This window comes from Physeter macrocephalus, chromosome 7, assembly GCF_002837175.3.
Source record: "Physeter macrocephalus isolate SW-GA chromosome 7, ASM283717v5, whole genome shotgun sequence".
NCBI lineage: Eukaryota > Metazoa > Chordata > Mammalia > Artiodactyla > Physeteridae > Physeter > Physeter macrocephalus.
The window spans coordinates 59,977,197-59,996,709 of record NC_041220.1 but is presented as its reverse complement, the minus strand read 5'-3'; the positions used below and the strand labels follow the sequence as shown (position 1 = coordinate 59,996,709).

The window sequence follows — 19,513 nt, the reverse complement described above, 5'->3', positions numbered from 1 at the left end:
GTTTAGGAATACTCCAGTCTGCCCAAGCAAGCAGCCTCGGGGTTGGGATGCAGGCACATTTCCCCCCAGTCTCAACCGTAACATGTGTTCCTGCCCCCTTGTACAGTTCAGGAGCTCTGAGAATACCACCTATGAGCTTCTGTGAGTCCCTGGGGGTTCACTTGTTTGTCTTCAAAATTTAAGTAGAATCATGACTGAAAATTGTCAGCTAACATCTCAGGAGTCCTTACATGAAGAGGTAGCTGATAAAGTACCATAGTTGTATTAAAAAGGGAAAACAATTTTTTTCAGTTCTGTTGTAAAAAAGATCACTGATGTCAGAGAAATGCTTCACCTTAGCAGAAACATAATCAGGAATAAAAGTGACTAGGTCGTCAAGATGAAGAAAGTGCTAGAATTTCATTGAGTGAGCTAAAAAATGTAACTAAAGAATTCCTATAATGAAGAAGATAGAGGAAAGTGTAGCTAATAAAGTGAAGTATCTGCATGTCTCTTGCATAATTACTTTCTTTTATGTCATAAATTTTAAAAAAATTTGGATATGGTATAATCACTATTTAAAATAGCCTGCTTATTAACTGGTTATACAATGTGACCTGGAGAAAAGTCAGAAAAGCAACTTTAAAAAAAAACTCACTAGAATGACTAACTGCTTTTTCTTTATTTATTATGAGAAAATTAGTTTTTATTTAAGTGTTTTAAAATAACCTATTTCCATTTCCAGAAATTATCAATAGAAGCATGCATTGGAATTGTTTATTTACTTGCTTGTATCTGCAAGGCACTGGAATCTCATGAAAACAGGTGCACTGTCTTTGTCACTGATATGGCCCATCACCTAGCACATTGCCTTAAAAATATTCCTATAAATGAACTATTCTCTGAACCAAAGCTACATCATCTTCAACAAAAAATTTTTGCAAAATTACATCCCTCAGCTCCAAAAGCAGTAAAATAATATTATCAAACTTGCACTGTCAACATCATTTACTAAATTGACTACAGTTTGAAGGTATTAGGAGGTGTTATGGGATTAGGAACACAACAAAGGAAAAGTTTTAGATTGGTAAAAACCTTCAGATTACAAATTATGACCAGGCTTATATATATTTTACAATGAAATATATTAATTCCATAACAAAAAGGTTAAAATATTTGTTATGATTAAAATAGATATCAATCTCTGTTAGAAACATTTAAGTAGTGCACAAACTCGCATCTGTCAGGGGTGACTGCTGTCCCACCCTGCCCAGGGAAGACCTCCAAAGCTTTCATCTAGAGGCACAGTAGATCTCATCAGGGGTACCTTAATTATTTTAGCTGTTAAGGTAAATCAAATCAATATCATCATGGGAGAATAGGGAGTAGGGAGAAGAGTTATATTTTGGAAGACAGTCCATGGGAAATTAAGTCAAGCAGCCCAGAGTTTAATTTGGAAATGCAAGTATCTATCACTTAGGTTTTCAAATACTGTTCATGTTGACAATGAGGGACACGAGGGACAAAGCAACAACAACAACAAAGGGGAGAACAGAGAGGGCACGGAAGGGGGATATTTTCATACATTATATTAATTTACATTTAAATTATATTGCATATGAATAAGATGATTTTCTTCATCCAAATAATTTCACTCATTTAAACCATTAAGATATTGGAAAGAAGCCTGTCTGGGCCATTTGATACAATCTTCCTGCATCTCTTTCAGGGAGGAAGGTGAGATGATGCAAAGAACTCAGAGTGATGCTTTCCTTGGTATGTTCAAAGAAGGGATCGGGTAGCAACTAGACATGAGCTTTTGGATATATTTGACAAAGCCCCAATACCCAGTAGAATTTTCTGGTGTTGGGCTGCTGAAGGGCAAGAACCGGGAGGCTGGATTCGGGAGACCTGGTTTCTCGTGCCACTTTTGAGCTTGTGACATTGGGCACAATACTTATTTTCAGCTCTTCGGTTTCATTATTTGGGAAACGGCAGCAATAATGTGTCTGTTTTATAAGGCTGTTACGAAGATGAGACGGGCCTGTGTGTGAAAAGCCCTTTATAAACCGTAAAACGCTCTCCAGATGTTAGTTATTATCTCCTTTAAAGGTTACAGAATCTGTTTCAATTGTGTAAGAGACTGCAAAAAGACTCCTTGACACTTTAGTCAGAACTTGACCCTAAGCTTAATCCCGCTGTAAAGCGAAAGGGTTCTTGTGTCCCACACCAGCCGGGGGGAGGGTCACCCATGCTGCCGGTGCGGTCACTGCAGTATTCCATCCAGAGAGCCTGCTCGCCCTAGATCCTCCCACTGGACCCGGGGGGAGGGCCGAGCAGTTCCTCTCCATCTGGGTGGCGCCAGCTAGAGGGCGTGGGCCGGGCGGGGCCGGGGAGCGCGGGGGGCGGGGCGTGACCTACTGGGGGGCGTGGCCTCGCCTCCTGGGCGTTCCTGGGCCGCCGGCGCGCAGAGGTTGCCAGCCAGCGAGCGGGCGAGCGCGCGGCTCCTGCGCACTCGGCCGCCGCCTGCGCGAGTCGTTGGCACAGCTGCGTTCTCGCCTCCACGGTTGGGAACCGGGTCCAGCGGTAACCGCCGCTGAGCGCCCTGCGCTCCCCACACCTGCGCGCCTTCCCCACGGCAACAGGTCAGGGGCGGGCGGAGGCGGCGAGGGCGCACGACCCGAGACTGGAGGACTAAAGGTCTGGAAGGTAAGCGGAACCGTGCGCCCCCCGGGCTGGGGGTCATCCTGGCCAGAATGCCGCGGTCGCTGACTTCTGGGAAGCCCAGGCTCTGCCGCCTCGCTGCCGGCTTCCCAGCACACTGGCTCAAGTCTCTGGCGTTCCCGCTTTTCCACTGGGAACCTTAGGGGAGAACGGGCGAAGGAGACGCAGAGCTCGCACCGCCCTTATAAATCCCGGCAGGTAGCGTCTAGAAAAACTGGGGAGGGGAACAGAGGAAGGGACCCATCCTCCTCCCCAAAATCAAACGTTGGCCCTTGCGCCCCGCGTTTTGCGGAAAGGTGTTCGGATTTTGGAACCTGGTTGCGTAATAGAAGGGTCCCAGAAGTTTCTCCGGGGGGTAAAAGCGGGGCTTTTCTCTCCTCCATTACGAGTTCCCATCCCTCGCGTCATAGTCACCCCTCCCCCCTACGTCTAGTAGAGACAGATTGGTGGTTCCAATCTCATCAAATTGTGATTGAGGTGGAAGCGTGCGTCGGTGGTCCGCAGACTCTAGAGAGGGAGGAGAAAAGTTGGAGGCACCTTCTGAGGCTTGCTCCTGGCACAGAGGGAGACGGCGTCTGCAGAACATGGAACTGGTTAATTTCCCTTGACGGTAATTTTTTCTTGGTGTTTGATCCTCCGACTGCCGCACGCTAGCCCTCCGACTTTGCGAGCGCCGGGGTCGGCGAATTAGGAAGGAGAGGAATTGGAGGGTTATAGGAAACATAGTTTCTTATAATGTGTTGGGAGTATCGTTAATGAAGCTGCGAGGGACCTTCAAGGGTCTTGATATTTTCCTCCTAGGTTAGTCTTATAGGAGTTTACACACACAGACCCCGTATTGTTGTGCAAATTGTCCCAGGAAGACCCTTGGCTTTGGAGGTGGAGGTGTGTCCGAATCTTTCGGGAGCTCATCTCTGTTGGGAGGTGAAGTGGGGGTGGGGAAGGCCTTACAGGCGAAGTTTTGTTTTTTTAAGGGTGGGATGGGGTAATCTTAACCCTCTTGGTGCAAGTTGGAGGCGGGGATGGGGATGGGGGGTGAGGAATGACATACCATCAAGAAACCAGACAGATTTAAAACTTTAAAGGCGAAACCGTACATTTAGGCGAAGACCCAGTGTTCCCTGAGACGGTTGGAAGGTGAGAAGAGCTCAGTAATTGAGGCACAGAAACCTCAGGCAAGGGACCGGCCTGAGAATTTGGGGGATTTTGCTTGTGCAAGATTATTTCAGAGCAAGGTCATGCAGAGGTGGTAGAAGGAACGGGCGGTGGTGGGACACCCCTCCCGGACCAACGTGTTGTCAGACTCCGCGAGGACATAGAAGTCACGAAAAAGAAAGACCTTTGGACTCGGGAGTCAAGTTCTGCTTAGAGGCTTAAGAATACCTAGGCATGCCCTGTTTCAATGTTTACTTCCTCTGTCTAATGTATTTCCTTAGCTTGCCTTTCATCTTTAGTGGCGAGGGTTCCTTGAGTGGATATTCTGGAAATAAATTCACAGGAGAGTTGAAAATTCTGGATGGTTTGCCTGCTTTCATTTAAAGGTGGTGTCTCTTGCCAGTGTCTGAAAGTATTTTATTTGAAGATAAATATGTAGAAGAGGAATGGAGAGAACTAGAGGATAACGACCCACGAGAATGAAAGGAGACTAGGAGAGAAAGTAGAATAGATAACTAGTACTTACAAAACTAATTTGAATTCAGCTAATTTAGGAGAGGGAACCAAGGAAATGATTTGGGACAGATTTGGTCACTTTAAGACAAAGAGGTATTGAAGAGTGGGATACAAGGCTTTGAAAAAACAAATGAATTTAGATATTGGGGACTTCCTCCCCCCACCCCCCCTTCTTTTCTTTTTCTAAATAGAACTGACAGCGATGATGAGGCTATGGATGTGGAACTTAAAGGTGTGTTACTGTGGACTCTTTGCTTCCCACTTGCAGGAAGAAAATGAACTGTTACATATCAGAGTTATTAATATGTCTTATTCATTCACTGTAGCAATTGAATTTCTGTAGTGTCTTTGGCATTTGCTTAACTCTTCAATTTAATAAAGATACAATTTTGAAGACTCAAAATGTGTTAAGACTCAAGTGTATTAATTTAGAATACAAAAATCATCAAGAGACTGAGAATTTATGGTAAGAGTTAAGCCTAGGTGATTTTCAACATTGCTTTCTCCTACAAGATGCAGAATATTCATGCATTTTTTGCTACCAGAAGTCACTGTTTCATTGTGGGGTTATGAGATGGTAAGTAGACTATGTCAAAACTGGCTTTCTCTTCTGTTTCCTTTTGGTTTCACTGAATTTTGCAAGGACTTGGTGGAGCTAAAAGTAACTTTTTTATTGACTAAGATACTTGCTTAATTTGGTTTTGGATTACATTGGAAGAGTATTGTTCGATTAAGGTATATATATGTATATATATGAGTTGCATCTTTATTAGGTACCTCTATAAATCACTGTAGCAATGTGATTGTTTAGTTGAAGTTATATTGCCTTGGGAGTTGAAAAGATGGGTTAAAAAAAAAGCTTAGGAAAGGCAAACTTGTTTTCCATATTTTAAAAAATATTTATTTATTTATTTTTGGCTGCATTGGGTCTTCGTTGCTGCATGCGGGCTTTCTCTAGTTGCGGCGAATGGGGGCTACTCTTTATGGGGTGCACGGGCTTCTCATTGTGGTAGCTTCTCTTGTTGCGGAGCACGGGCTCTAGGCGTGCAGACTTCAGTAGTTGTGGCATGCAGTCTCAGTAGTTGTGGCTCATGGGCTCTAGAGTGCAGGCTCAGTAGTTGTGGCCCACGGGCTTAGTTGCTTTGCAGCATGTGGGATCTTCCCAGACCAGGGATTGAACCTTTGTCCCCTGCATTGGCAGGTGGATTCTTAACCACTGCACCACCAGGGAAGCCCCAGATTTTTAAAGAAGCAAATGAAAGGAGTTTCACGTTCAACTCTGTAATTTGTGCTCTTTCATCAAACAAATTTGCATAATCTTTTATGAAGTTAGTTGACTGTTAAAATTCCAAATCTTGAGATAGACTGTGCTACTTGTTAAAAGGTAGAACTAATTTATATATAAATATCTGAATTATTGTAAGACATACACAGGGGACAATACACTCTGCAGATGTCCCTTAAGGTATAGCAACATAGCTGGGATATTCTCCTTACTATTGCAGCTCTACACTGAAAGCTGTCCTTCAACTTGAATTTGTTTGCTATCTTAGATTTGTCTGTTGAAGCTAAAAGCCCAAAGTTCCCCTATTTCAAGACTAGACCGTTAACTAATTTTTCAGGAGATCGAGAAAGTATGTTGGAGAGAGTACAAATTAAGGAACTGCATTTACCATACATAAAGTTTTGTAAATAAGTTATATTTTTTCATTAAATTATAAATTCAACAATGATTTCTGTTCTCAAATGATATTTGACAATGGTTTTCTAGCAGTCTCTTTTTATACACAATAGTAGCTTATTTAATATTTGCTGATTTAATATTAGATTTAATTAAAAGAGATTACATAAACCCTGTAATCTATTTATTAAAATTCTACCACAGTGAAGAAGCAAATGTGGAATATTTAGTTCTTTGTAGGTGCACATCCTTTATTCCTGACTGTTTACAAGAGCACAAGAGATTGTCGTAGATATGAGACCATGAGGCTCTAAGTCCGTGAGGGTTGCTAATAGGACTTTCTGTCTTATGCCTTAGGACAGAGCTCCTTCAGTAGTGTTCTCCAGGGGACGAAAATCAGCTGATTTTCTTAAATTATCTGCCCCATTTAAAACATGACTAAGGATTTCTTGTTCAAGTGACTTTTTCCTATTAAAAGACTGAGATTATTGTGACAAGTGGAGCCCAGAGGAATCAATTACATCATTAACATAATACCTCATGTTCATTCCCAATACCTCATAAGTATCGAGCATCTTCTATGTGCCAGACAGTACTGTAAGCTTTGGAGAAACTGATAACACCAGATCAAGACAGAGAAAGAGCCCATGCAGGTGGAGTTTACATCCATGTAGCACAAAAGCTGTTTACCAACGGCTTTCACGTGACATATCATTTAGGCCTAATTGCAGCTCTGAAGTTGGAGTTCATTCTCCATTTTAAAATCAGGAAATTGAGTTGAAGAAGTTAAGTGACTTGACTCTGTGACTCAAAGCCTGCTGCCCTTTCTACTGTGGTACACTGTGTTGGCTGTGTTGATATGTGGTTTCCTGTTTTTCAAGAATTACAGCGTGACTCTCAAATATAAATAGTGTTTCTCCTTGGCTAAGTAATTCTTTCTAATCATTATGGGAATAAAAAAGCAGGTATTTTCATTTAGCATTATGGACATATATTTGTGACTCCAAAGGAGAATATGCAGACGTATTAAACAGACATGTGGTATTTATTTGCACCAAATAAAGATTCCCTACCTTCCTAAAAATTAAATGCAAGGGCTTAGGAGCCTTCTCCCTTAGTGCTTCAAATCTATTATTCAAGTTATGAAAGGTCAGTTCACATCCCTATGTAAATCAGGATATACTCATACCATTTTGTTCTATCTTATAGATACAGTGAATATATGCAGAATATATGCATATGGCAGTGTTTTTCAAACTTATAGTAAGCATCAGAATCTCCTGGAAGGCTTTTAAGACACAGATGTGTCTCTTCCTCCCCCACTCCCCAAGTTTCTGATTCAGTAGGTCTGGGGTAATGCCCAAGAATTTGCACTTGTAACATGTTTGCAGGTGATATTGATGCTTCTAGTTCTGGAATTACACTTTGAGGACTACTGCAGTATAGCAGAGAATTTAAAAGCATGGTTTCTAAGCCAGACAGCTTGGGCTTGAATCTTGAATATGCCACCTACTAGCTGTCAGACCTTAGGCAAATTACTTAACTTCTTGTCAAGAACTGTTAAGGCTCTGAGATTTTACCCTGCTTTCAAGGTAACAAGCTAACCTGCCACAGTTTCATGGACTCTTGGGAATGGGTTTATTATTCATAATAATAGCTGTGGCTAGAGTATCACCATTTTCTTACACCGGTTCCCTAAGCCCCAGTTTCCAAAGAGGGGAGATGTGGAGAGAGTCAGACTTTACCTGCAAACACAGTGGATTATATTAAGGAGAGAAATCCTGATCTTAGGGAATCCTAATCTTTTATAATGGGCAGTAAGCATGACTGCCCTTTGTTCCAGAGGGAGACATTATCTTGATTATACTGGATAGTAAACCTGCTGCCCTTTGGTCTAGAAGGAGACATTATATTTTTCAAGGCTGTTCTCTATACAAGTAGCTTTAAAGATTGTATGGAACAAAGGCAATTGGTGCCTCTGTTGTACAATATGCAGAAATGACCCATGGAGAGTTGGCTCCCAATATTTTTCCATTCCTTTATACGATGGAGTTAACAATACTGTAGTATCTCCCTTACTGGGTAGTTGGGTAGATTAAAGGTAATAAGACTTGGCAAGTGCTTGAAGCAGTACATAATAAGTGCCACATAAATATTTCCTATTGTTACTCCTGAAGGAAAAAAAATTGTTTTTTTTTTTAATGGTAAGTATTGCCTTATAAGATGAAATAATTGCTTTACTGAGTATCCCTAACTTTGAGTTCATTCCAAGAAACTTCTTTAATGGGTCTAAGTTCTAAAATGGCGATGATGCATTGTATGATAATCTTACCATACCATGGGGAATGAGGCTTAAATATTTACTACCAACATTCATGTGCTCTCCCATGTGTCTCCGCCTCCTTAAGTTATACAGAATCATGTGACTAATTCTGTCCAGTGGGCTGTCTATGGGAGTAACATATATTCCCGGACTGAAGCATTTAAGTGGCTCTTATGAGACCCTCCACCTCTATTTTTTACTATAGTAAACCCTGCAGCCACATTTTGAGATAGTGGAGCTTCCAACTTGGCTTTTTTCCAGCTTAGGTTTCTCAGTGTGGAGAAAACTCCCTGCCTCCTTCTTACACCCCTCCCCTCCCCCCTGCAATATGCAATGGACATAAAGAATAATCAGGAAATAAGTTTTTGTGCTATCAAGCCACTGAAATTTGGGGGTTAATTTGCCACTATAGCATAACCTAGACTACCCTTACTATATTCCAGTATCTATAATACCTGCCTACTGTGAGAAAGTTGGCAGTCAATTATTTTAAAATATAGGCTCTGAGTATATATATGTAAAGCTGGACACAGAGCTTGCATTCTGTTGAGGAGATATAAACATTAACATATTTATTGACTTAGCATAAGTTAATTTCAGATAGTGGTAAGTACTATGAAAAGATAAGTGTGGCCAACACTGTCCTTTTCTTCCCCAGGGCTCATTACCATTTTTTTGTTGCTAAGAGAACCTTGATTGTGTGTGGGATTACATTGTGCCCAGCCTTAGGTGATAGATCATGTTTGCTCTCAGCCAGTGACAACAATTTGTATCCTGATTTACCTGCAGCTGGAGGAGGCCACGTGACCTAGTTCTGGTTTTTAGATAGGTTTGGGGAAGGATTCCTTTCCTGACAAAAGGAGAGAGATGTGGCTGACATAGCCACACCTTCTTCCTCTCATCTTCTACCTGCCTTGCATGTTGAAAAGCTGTCTGGTTATGGCAGCAACCTTTTTGTACCATGAAATGACAAGCGTAAAGACAGCGTGCTAAATATGGTAGAGCAGGAAGAGCCAGAATTCCTGATGGCCTCACTGAACAGCTAAAATTATACCAGTAGCCACCCTCCTCTAGACTTGCTATAGGAGAAGTAGAAACCTCTATTAATTAAGCAGTTGTTACTTGCAGCTAGGCACATTCTGAATCCCTATAGAGTATAATGGAATAGAGCATGGGTTGGCAGGAGGGCACAGCAGTGCTACATTAGCTGCTGTATTCAGGGGAGACCTCTTTGAGAATTAATCATTTGAGCTGAGACCTGAATGATGGGAGGGAGCTGACAAGGTGTGGGATGTGTACTTGAGTCTGGGGGCAGCACCAGAGCCCCCTAGAACAAGGATTTGAAGTGGAGAAGAGATAGTTGGGGAAATCATGTTCCATTATGAATTTCTAGGCATGTGGGCTTCATGTGGCACTGGAGAGCTAAAGGAATTGTAGGTGCTCAGGTCAGTTTGGGGCCCTGGGAGATTGTGGGGTGCTTGGGGTAGAGTTCTGGAGAATTCAGATGAAAACAGTGTATGACCCATGACTCACCCATGACACGTTGCCAGTTACCAAGAGACTGTTATTCCTGGAGGGTATGTGTGGAAAAGAGGAAGGAGATCTGACCAGGGACTACTGACCAGTCCAGACATCCTCTGGTCTCTGGACAGTTATTTTCCTAATATTCTCCTTTGGAAACTGGGTCATGGTCATGGGGCTTTGAGACCTGCTTAGCGCTGTTTGTCCAGTTGAAAAGCTTCTCTAATGTATGGATTGTCCCTAGCATGTGCTTTGGTTGGCAGAAAGATAACCAGAACAACTACTACAACCATTTACTGAGTGCTCACCATGAGCTTGGCATTGTGCTAAAAACATTACACCCATTTTATTTAACCCTACAACAACCCCAGGAAGCCCCATATTACTGATGAGAAGGCTGAGACCTTGGGGGAGAACAGTGATTTTCTTGAGGTTATATACCTGGTAGGTTGCAAAGCAGGCCTTTAAACAAGCATGTCACAAAGACTCCTGAGAGTAGGTTCCCCAGAATGTGCTAGGTTTGGGAGCACTTAATGACCTAGAACAGAATATTTGAAAATATCCTGAATCATTTTTCTGTATTCCTCCTCTTTCTTTCCTTGTAATTATATATGTATATGGCATAAATGTCTATAAAACATTAAAAAAAATTTTTTTTTACTTGAAATGTTTTACTTATTTTGGGGAGAAAAGTAGTTTGATGTACATGACATTTTTATTTCTGAATAAATTTGCATTGCAAGAGGCTGGAAGGACTATGAAGGGTCACTTAAATAGATCTGGCAAGGTACAGTCATGAAGCATAGTCTGTTTCACTTACATAAAAAGTAAGATAGACATTGCTGACTTAAATAAGAACTGCTATGTATTGAATGCCCATGATGTGTCAGTGTGCTGGGCATTTTAGCTAGATTTATAAAGCACTCTTCTCAGAAACTCTGTAAAATAGGCTGTTTTCCATTTTACAGATGGGTTCATTGAGGCTGGTAGGGCTTAATTTGCCCAAAGTGATCACCTCTCTCACTTGAACTTATTCTCTTTTTGCTGTATAGCACTATGTTATGCTATGTTATTTATTTATTTGGCTGTGCCGGGTTTTAGTTGCAGCACATGGGATCTTCATTAAGGCAGGCAGGATCTAGTTCCTTGACCAGGGATTGGACCCAGGCCCCTTGCTTTGGGAGTGCGGAGTCTTAACCACTGGACCACCAGGGAAGTCCCTACTCTGTTTTTAATATAGAGCCAAGTTGGAATCTTAACTGTTTTTTTTTAACGGGAGGATTTTAAACTGCCTCCCTCCCCCATTTTTTATTCTGCTTTGTCTTTATAATCTGGTGAGAATAATATAAAAATGTATGAAAACTTCAGGAAGACCTTCTGATTTCAATATTTATGGGCCAGTACATCCCCCCCCCAACCCTTATATTTAGGAAAAAAAAAATGTTTACACAGGTAATAAAGGATTCATAGCAAATAGAATAAAAGATGAAAGTGCCCCTTTCCAGAGAAGCCACTATTAACAGTTTGGTTCTGTGTGTGTGTGTTTGTGTGTGTGTTATGAGTGTGTGTTATGCATAAATATAAAAGGAAAGCATTTTCTTTTCAAACAAATTGGCTCACATTGTACATTTTGTTCAGCATCTTGTTTGGATAAACCTATTCTTTTTGATGTTTCATTGTGTCTCATGTGCCATAATTTATTTACCATTTCTGTGTTTATATGTATTAGGTTGTTACCACGTTTTTTTTTTTGCTATTATAAACATTTTATTGCACAGACCTCCTTGTACAAATGTGACTTTTTAAGAAAGATTTTCGAAGGAGACATTAACTGAAGCATATACTAATTGCCTTTCTTAGCAGTAGTTTAGGGTTATAACTTCCTGACTACAGTAGGCCTCCATTCTAACCTAACTAACCTTATATCTGAGTTGTGTGGCTACTCTGTACAGCTCTGCAAATCATACATACATCAGCATCTAAGCAGACTTTCATAGGCTGAATTTGGTCTTTCCTGTGAGACGTAAGAGTCAATAATCTGGTGATATAGCCTCCTTGCCCTTGCCTCTGTGGAAGGGATTGAGCCACCATACAAGGTTATGAATTTGAATTGTACACACAAGTCCCTGGCTGTGCCCAGGGGCCAGATGCCTCAGAGAATATGTCTCTTTCACTTTGTACTTCATTCACCCACCCAAGAAACCAGTAGTGAGAGCCAGGGATTCAGCTGACTCCTTCAGTCTTGGACTTGTCAATTCCTAGGACCATTTTTTAAAAAACAGGCTTTATTTATTTATTTATTTATAGCAGTTAAATTCACAGCAAAATTGAGTGGAAGGTATAGAGATTTCCCGTAGACCTCCCTGTCCCCATCCCCACCCCTAGCTGTCTCCTACTAGGGTGGTACATTTGTTACAATTGACATATCATTATCACCCAGAGTGCTAGACCTCTTTTACTACAGCTCTGACTGGTTTGCTCCTCACTTCCTTTAAGCCTTTGCTCAAATGTCTCCTTCTCTGACCACTCTATATAAAATTGTAACACCTTACCTCCTTTCCTCTCTGGCACTCTACACTGTTCACTTTGTTTTTCTCCTTTTAAAGTCTAACATCAATATATTATGTTTCATCTTTGCTTACCTCCTGTAGTTTGTAAACTCAGCATGGCAAGTGCCTATTTCCTTCACTCTCTTATTCTTACAGTAGATACCCAGGAAATATTTGTTGGCTCAGTGAGTAAATGAGCAAACAAGGGAACTCAGGACCACTCTGTCAGGTTGACATCCCTCAACAGCCCCCCCCCACCCCCTCCCTTGCTGCCCTCCTTTCTCCACCAATCCGCCCTGAGATGGGTGCTGTTGGGCCGCAGGCAGGTGGGCCGTCCTCACTGGGAGGGCTGTGTTGGGGACTGCCATCATGGACTCTTGAGAAGGCTTTACAGTGTTAAGAAGATTAATGCCAAAGCAAATGCCTACTATTTTATTGATAATTTGCTGTAGGCCAGCCCTGCATGTTGAGAGAGAAAGAGAGAGAGAGGGGAGGTGGGGGAAGGGGGAGGGAAAGGAGGGTAGAGAAAGACAGGGGAAGAAGGAGAAACAGAAGTATGTGTTTGAGGGACTTCCCCGGTGGTCCAGTGGTTAGGACTCTGCACTTTCACTGCCGAGGGTGCAGGTTCAGTCCCTGGTTGGGGAACTAGGATCCTGCAAGCTGCACAGTGTGCACCCTCGCCCCCCCCCGCGAGGGCCACGCCCCCACGCCCCCCCCCCCCCCCAAAAAAAAAAGTGTGTGTTTGATGGGCTTCCCTCATGGCACAGTGGTTAAGAATCCGCCTGCGAATGCAGGGAACACGGGTTCGAGCCCTGGTCCGGGAAGATCCCACATGCCACGGAGCAACTAGCCCGTGAGCCACAACTATTGAGCCTGCGCACTAGAGTCTGTGCGCCACAACTGCTGAAGCCCGAGCCCCTAGAGCCCGTGCTCTCTGACAAGAGAAGCCACCGCAATGAGAAGCCTGCGGACCACAATGAAGAGCAGCCCCCGCTCGCCACAACTAGAGAAAAGCCCGCCGGCAGCAACAAAGACCCAATGCAGCCAAAAATAAAATAAATTAATAATAACTTAAAAAATCATGTGTTTGAGAGAGGGAAAGTGAGAGAGTAAAGGGGGAGAGTGAGGGAGAGGTGATTGGGATTTGAGTTGGAGAATTTAGGAAACTTGCCTAGGGCCACTATAGCCAGTTGAAGGAGTGGCCTACTCCAAAGCATGTTTGACCCTGAAAATTTTAGAGCTCTACTAGTGTGAGTTTAATTAGAATATTTGTAGCATCTGTGTTGCATTCTTTTGGGGGAGGAGATAGAGTGACAAGTGGTATCTACTAATATGAAACATTGTAGTCAGCAAGTCAGCAATTTTAATTTCATGGAGGGGGAGATAAAAGACCTTATCAAGAGGCAGAGTAGAGCTGAAGGACTCTATTCAGCGTTTCTTCAGCCTTAGGCAAGAAGTATAACAGCCTCTTAAAGTAGCAGACAAGCTAAAATTGTTACAAATTTAACATCATGTTTCCATTTGTACCAAATAGTTTGTTAAATTGGTACTAAGATAATTTGGTAACATACCCTTTGCCTTAAGGATGTTTGAAAAAATAGAAACTATTTAAAGCAAGTTAGGATAAGAGCAGTAAATTTACAAATACATACAAGAAAGGGAAAAGGAAACAGCTGTTGATAGTGTTAACCATAGAGAGAGAGGTTGTTTCTAGAGATACACAAGATAGTACCAAGGCCATCTGCCCAGGTTGGATAACAACTTTTTAAAACCAGTACTGTTTTGAGAGAATGCTCCAGAATTGCTTTGGGGGTTAAGTACCTTTTATGAGTGGAAGTAAAATCTCAAGATTGGCTCTTAAACTGGGCCCGCTTTTTTATTTAGTGTTGAATTCTTACGTGAAGATCAACTATTAATTTTCTTTCTTGTCCATACTCTTTCACCATTTTCCCTTTTGACTCTAGTGAGGTTGTTGACACAACCTATTACCTTAGGCAACTTACTTAAAACTGAGTTTCAGTTTTCTTATATATAAAATGGGGTATTTGGTATATGGTGTATTAGTATGTACCTTGCAAGTGTATTGTAATGTTTACATGAAATGTCATTTTTAAAGGGCTTAACACAATGCTTGGCACAAAGTAGACACTGGGGAAATGTTATTTCCTTTCTTCCTCCTCATGATAAACTTGTGCACATTTTTTCCTGGCTGAAATTGCTTTGAGTAGCAGCCTTAAAATTAAAAGTGCATTTGGCCAAAAGTGCATTTGGCCTTTGATATATGCTGGCTGGTTTGTTCACGCAACTTGAGAGTTGGTGAAGAACCATTCTCTTATTCGAATGGGAACTTTGAATTCTGTGTCCAATAAGATTTCTTACAGGTCAGGTGTACCTATGAGTTTACCTACCGGCTAACGTTCACAGGCTGCTGTGTCTCTTTCAGATGAATAGACTCGTCGCTTTCCACTGACTGGTAGCAATGGCATTTACCGAAAGAGTCAACAGCAGCGGCAACAGGTAACCGTGAAATCCACGATGCAAGGATGTGATAATATTTAATTTTATAATCTATTGTTCGAAGAATAAGTTTGGTCCTTTTTATTTTTGTGACTTATGACTCTGGTGCAGGAAAATGTGTGAAAATTTCTGTTTTCTCTACATGAAGTCAAACCTATTAGACTGGCTACATATTTTCTTTAAATCTACTACTCTCTTAACTCATTTCTTTAACATGTGGTTGTGATGTTAGATCAGCATCTTAATTCTCTGTTCAGGGTACTGGTCCAGATTACACTGATCTGGGAAAATGTACACGTATTCAGCTTGTACTGAAACAGATATCATGATGAAATCCGCCTTATCATGAGAGCTTTGAAAGAGGGAATTCTGTCAGTTACATTTTATGACTTTCACATCTCTCCCTCCAACTATTTACATATAGTTCTTGCATATAGTACATGACCAGGGTTGGTTGAGGGGAGCATATTTATATTCTGAAGCAGTTATTAAGAATAACCCATTTGCTATCCAGAAGGAATTCTTAATATCTCTGATCAGTTTTTATTTATGCTATCAGATGCTCAGATACATATATATGAAAGTATGAGACATGTAGACTCAAACTTAATTAATATTTCTTGAGTAATAGATGATGGTGACTGTAATTCTGGACCATTCTGATGCTTTCCTACTTCCTCCTCCTTTCTGGTTCATTTAGGAAATTCTTCCTGTACTCCAGGTGGTCCTGTTGGTACTGTTGTTAAACTTGGTACACTCTCCTCCCCCACAGAGGAAAGCATGTGACCCAGGCTGCAACAGTCCACATTCTGCCAGAGCCAGAGGGGAAGCTGTTATCATCCGTTTTCTTAGGCTTATTCATAATGTTTGGTTACACATAAGTTTTAAATTTTTATGTAGTTAAATGTCTTTTTTATGGATTCTGGTTTTGATTGTGCTTAGAAAGGTCTTTCCTACTCCAAGATTGAGAAAATAATGTCATGTGTTTTCTGCTGGCACTTGAAAGGTTTCATTTTTTGCATTTAATCAGAACTTGTAAGCTGGTGGCCTATGGGGCAGATCTGGTCAACAGATGGGTTTTGTTTGGCCTCTCACAGTGTTCTAAAAAAATATATCTACCAATGATTTTTACATAATGATCTAGATTTCCATCTTCTCTTCAAAAACTTAACAACATTGGGTTTGCATTGCAATATAGCCACATTCAGATGGAATTGAATAGCTACTCCTCTTTTTGAGAAGTCATGAGGTTTCTAATTCAAAACTTCCCAAGTGGTGTGCCATTAGTACTTTTCAGGTGTGCCAAGATGTTGCTCTCCCCAACCAGAACTCCAGAACTCCCACCTGATTTCCTCCTGCAGATATCTGCTTTGTCAGCTTGCCCCAGAGAGACTTGATGTTAAAAAAAAAAAAAAAAAAAAAAAAAAAAGTTGGGGAAGCACGATGCTTTCTAGTTCAGTACAGTTCCCACACAGCTGGATTCACACACTGATTTAGCTGCTTCACCCTCTTAACTTGCAACCCATTTTAGATCTTTGACTTTTTAGCATTTTGATCCATCTGTAATTAAAGTTAGTGTAAAGTGTGTGTTGTAAATTTCCGTATTAATAAGAAATGAAAAAAGTCTGGGGATGTTAGGGAGCCTTTTTTTTTTTTTAAGCAAAAGGCTAGCCAGTTGTTACAACATAATTTATTAAATCATCTATCTTTACTGATTTGAGTGCTGTGTCCAAATTCCATCAGATTGTTGAGTCTGTTGTTAGACTCTTTTGTTCCATTGATTGCCTCTTCTGGCAATGGTGCTATGCTATTTCAGTGTATTTTTTTTTTTTTTTTTTTTTTTTTTTTGCGTTGTATGCGGGCCTCTCACTGCTGTGGCCTCTCCCTTTGCGGAGCACAGGCTCCAGAGGCGCAGGCTCAGCGGCCATGGCTCACGGGCCCAGCCGCTCCGCGGCACGCCGGATCCTCCCGGACCGGGGCACGAACCCGTGTCTCCTGCATCGGCAGGCGGACTCTCAACCACTGCGCCACCAGGGAAGCCCCTCAGTGTATTTTTATAGGTCTTAATATTCAGGCAGATTCTTTGTCATTACTTTTCATTTTTAGAATTTTTATAGCTATTCACATCTGATTACATTTCCACGTGTACTCTGGAGTCATTAGTCATTTTCTAGAACAATTGTTGGCATTTTGATTGGGGTCCCTTTGCATTAATCAATTAGATTTGAATTTGATAAAACATTAAAACTGGGTCTTTTTACAAAGGAATCTAAATATCAGACTAATGAAAATTTACGGGGTGAAGAAATTTTAAATTTCAATTCTAAGATTTTTTGGAGGTATGATTTTTCAACTATTTCTGGTTATTGACACTGCATCCAGGGTAATTTCTGGTAGGAGAATCAATTATAATAGTTAACAACATCATCAGTGACAATTAAAAAAGATATTTTGTAGTCTTATTATTTACATATGTTTTCTATTGTTGCTAATTATTAGGTTAGGATAGGTAACTGCCCTTTGTAGTAACATTCTAGCAATTACAGAGCTGTTTTTATTATTTGTTACATTTACCTTTTCAGCTCCTTACCTCCCTGATGTGGTCCTTTTTAATTTTAACACCCAGTACAAGTGATAAGCTAGGGGAAATCCTAAATGGAGCTCTATTTTTAATATATACAAAATAGCTCACTTGTTTAAATGTTTAGTCATAGCAGTTTAATCTTTTAGTAGTCCAAAAAAAAAAAATCAAATTCATGTGGAACTGGTCCAGGACTAGCACATATTTTAAAGAAAACAGATGTGTATTGAGCAGGCAGCTCTAATTGCTCAAACTAAATAGAAGTCTGAGTGTGAATCCTTAGTTTGCTTAGGGCTATCAGAAGTCATAAGCGTGGACAGAATATTAAAGTCATGTGTGAAGACAATATTTGTTTTAGTTCTTGTAAATAATAGGTGTATTCCCTGGCTTCCAAATTTATCAGCATTAGACATTATTGAATCTGATTTACTTATATTTCCGCTCACCTTCCTTCCCCTCCCCGTTTTGTTCTTTCTAAAAATTGTCATTAGAGTATAACAAACTGAAAAGGGCAGACATTATTAGTACAGTTCAATGCATTTTCACAAAGTGAACACACTTGTGTAACTGATCAAGCAACAATACCAGCTCTCCAGAAGGCCCTCCTGTCCCCTTTCAGCTGCTGTCTCTCTCAAAGCCTGCCACTATTCTGACTTTTAACACCATGGATTTGTTTTGCCTGCTTTTGATTTTTATTTAAAAATAATCATATAGTATATTCTTTTACATTGTCTATTTAGTTTTGATGTTTATGTTATTTTCTTTTATTTTATAAACTTGAATATCTTTAACATTTATATATCTTTATAAGGTATTTTAAATTAATGTACCATATTAATTATATTATATAATCAATATTAAATTTTAAAAAACTTCCATCAACTTTTCATAGTCTAATACGATAGTATACTTATCCTTACTCTTTTACCACTTCTCTCTCCTCTACCCTCCAACTGTTAGCTCTGCTTTTAGTTTTAAATTGTCCAGATTGATAGTACATTTTATTTTATAAGCATCTGTGCCCTTGAAAGCTTTGTCTTTTAATTGATAATAAAAGCTGAAAAACCAATAAGCATTATTTACATTATTTTGATTGGGAAGCAAGATAGTGTTTAGGGTTTCATTTCTCCTCTATGGGTTCAAAGTCAACCCAATTACCACTTGAGAAATTTCATATTGATCAGGACAGATGAACTCTTTAGCTGAGTAAATTGTTCAAATTCATGCCGCATTTAAAATTCCTTCATCTTTGGATGGTATTTTTATTTTGTAATTACTTTTGTAATTACTTTTTGTTTGTAATTACTTTTTTTTTTCTTGTTGAAAGAGAGAACATGCCTTTTTGTTATGTCACTACCATGTTCCCCTTCTTACTCTTCTGTAGGCATTAGGAGATTTGCTGATATGCTTTTCAGTTTGGGTGAAGATTTGAAGGATTGATTCTGTGAACCCTGAATCATAACGCTGTAGTCGTGGATGCCTTACTTCCCCAGGAGAGTCTGAAATAATGTTTAACTCTCCTAATTGAGGAGAGGCCTCAATTAGTGAGGAGGCTACAAGGTGTTAAGCTGATTAACACCTATTCTATAGACAGATTTTCTTTGTGTAAGTAAATCAGGGGCCTGACTTCCACATGCTCAGGAGAGAGATTAATGGCTGTAGGCCGTGTTTTCCTGGAACAGTGATTGGCCTGGGCATTGTAAATAATCCACACCTGGAATTGTGAAATTTCCTGTATTTCCCAAGCAAGTCGTTTTAGGCCCGATTTACAAGTGCAATGATGTTTCTTATATAGAATGCACTGTTTCTCTTTATTTTATTTTATTTTATTTATTTTTTTTTGTGGTATGCGGGCCTCCCTCTGTTGTGGCCTCTCCCGTTGCGGCGCACAGGCTCCGGACGCGCAGGCTCAGCGGCCATGGCTCACGGGCCCAGCCGCTCCGCGGCATGTGGGATCCTCCCAGACC

The 19,513-nt window shown here is 40.7% G+C and overlaps 1 protein-coding gene across 5 annotated transcripts in view; it reads left to right on the top strand.

The window, feature by feature from the left end:
• The first annotated feature begins 2,467 nt into the window (after positions 1–2,467).
• AFF1 (ALF transcription elongation factor 1) overlaps positions 2,468–19,513 on the top strand; it is a 236,746-nt gene continuing 219,700 nt past the window's right edge. For 4 of the 5 annotated variants that reach the window (XM_028491879.2, XM_028491877.2, XM_028491876.2 and 1 more), the window contains exons 1-2: positions 2,468–2,688; positions 14,892–14,965. In XM_028491879.2, the coding sequence (XP_028347680.1) occupies positions 14,928–14,965 (38 nt within the window). In that variant the 5' untranslated portion in view covers positions 2,468–2,688; positions 14,892–14,927. The remainder of the gene's footprint in view (positions 2,689–14,891; positions 14,966–19,513) is intronic. The other variant, XM_028491880.2, reaches the window with a different exon arrangement.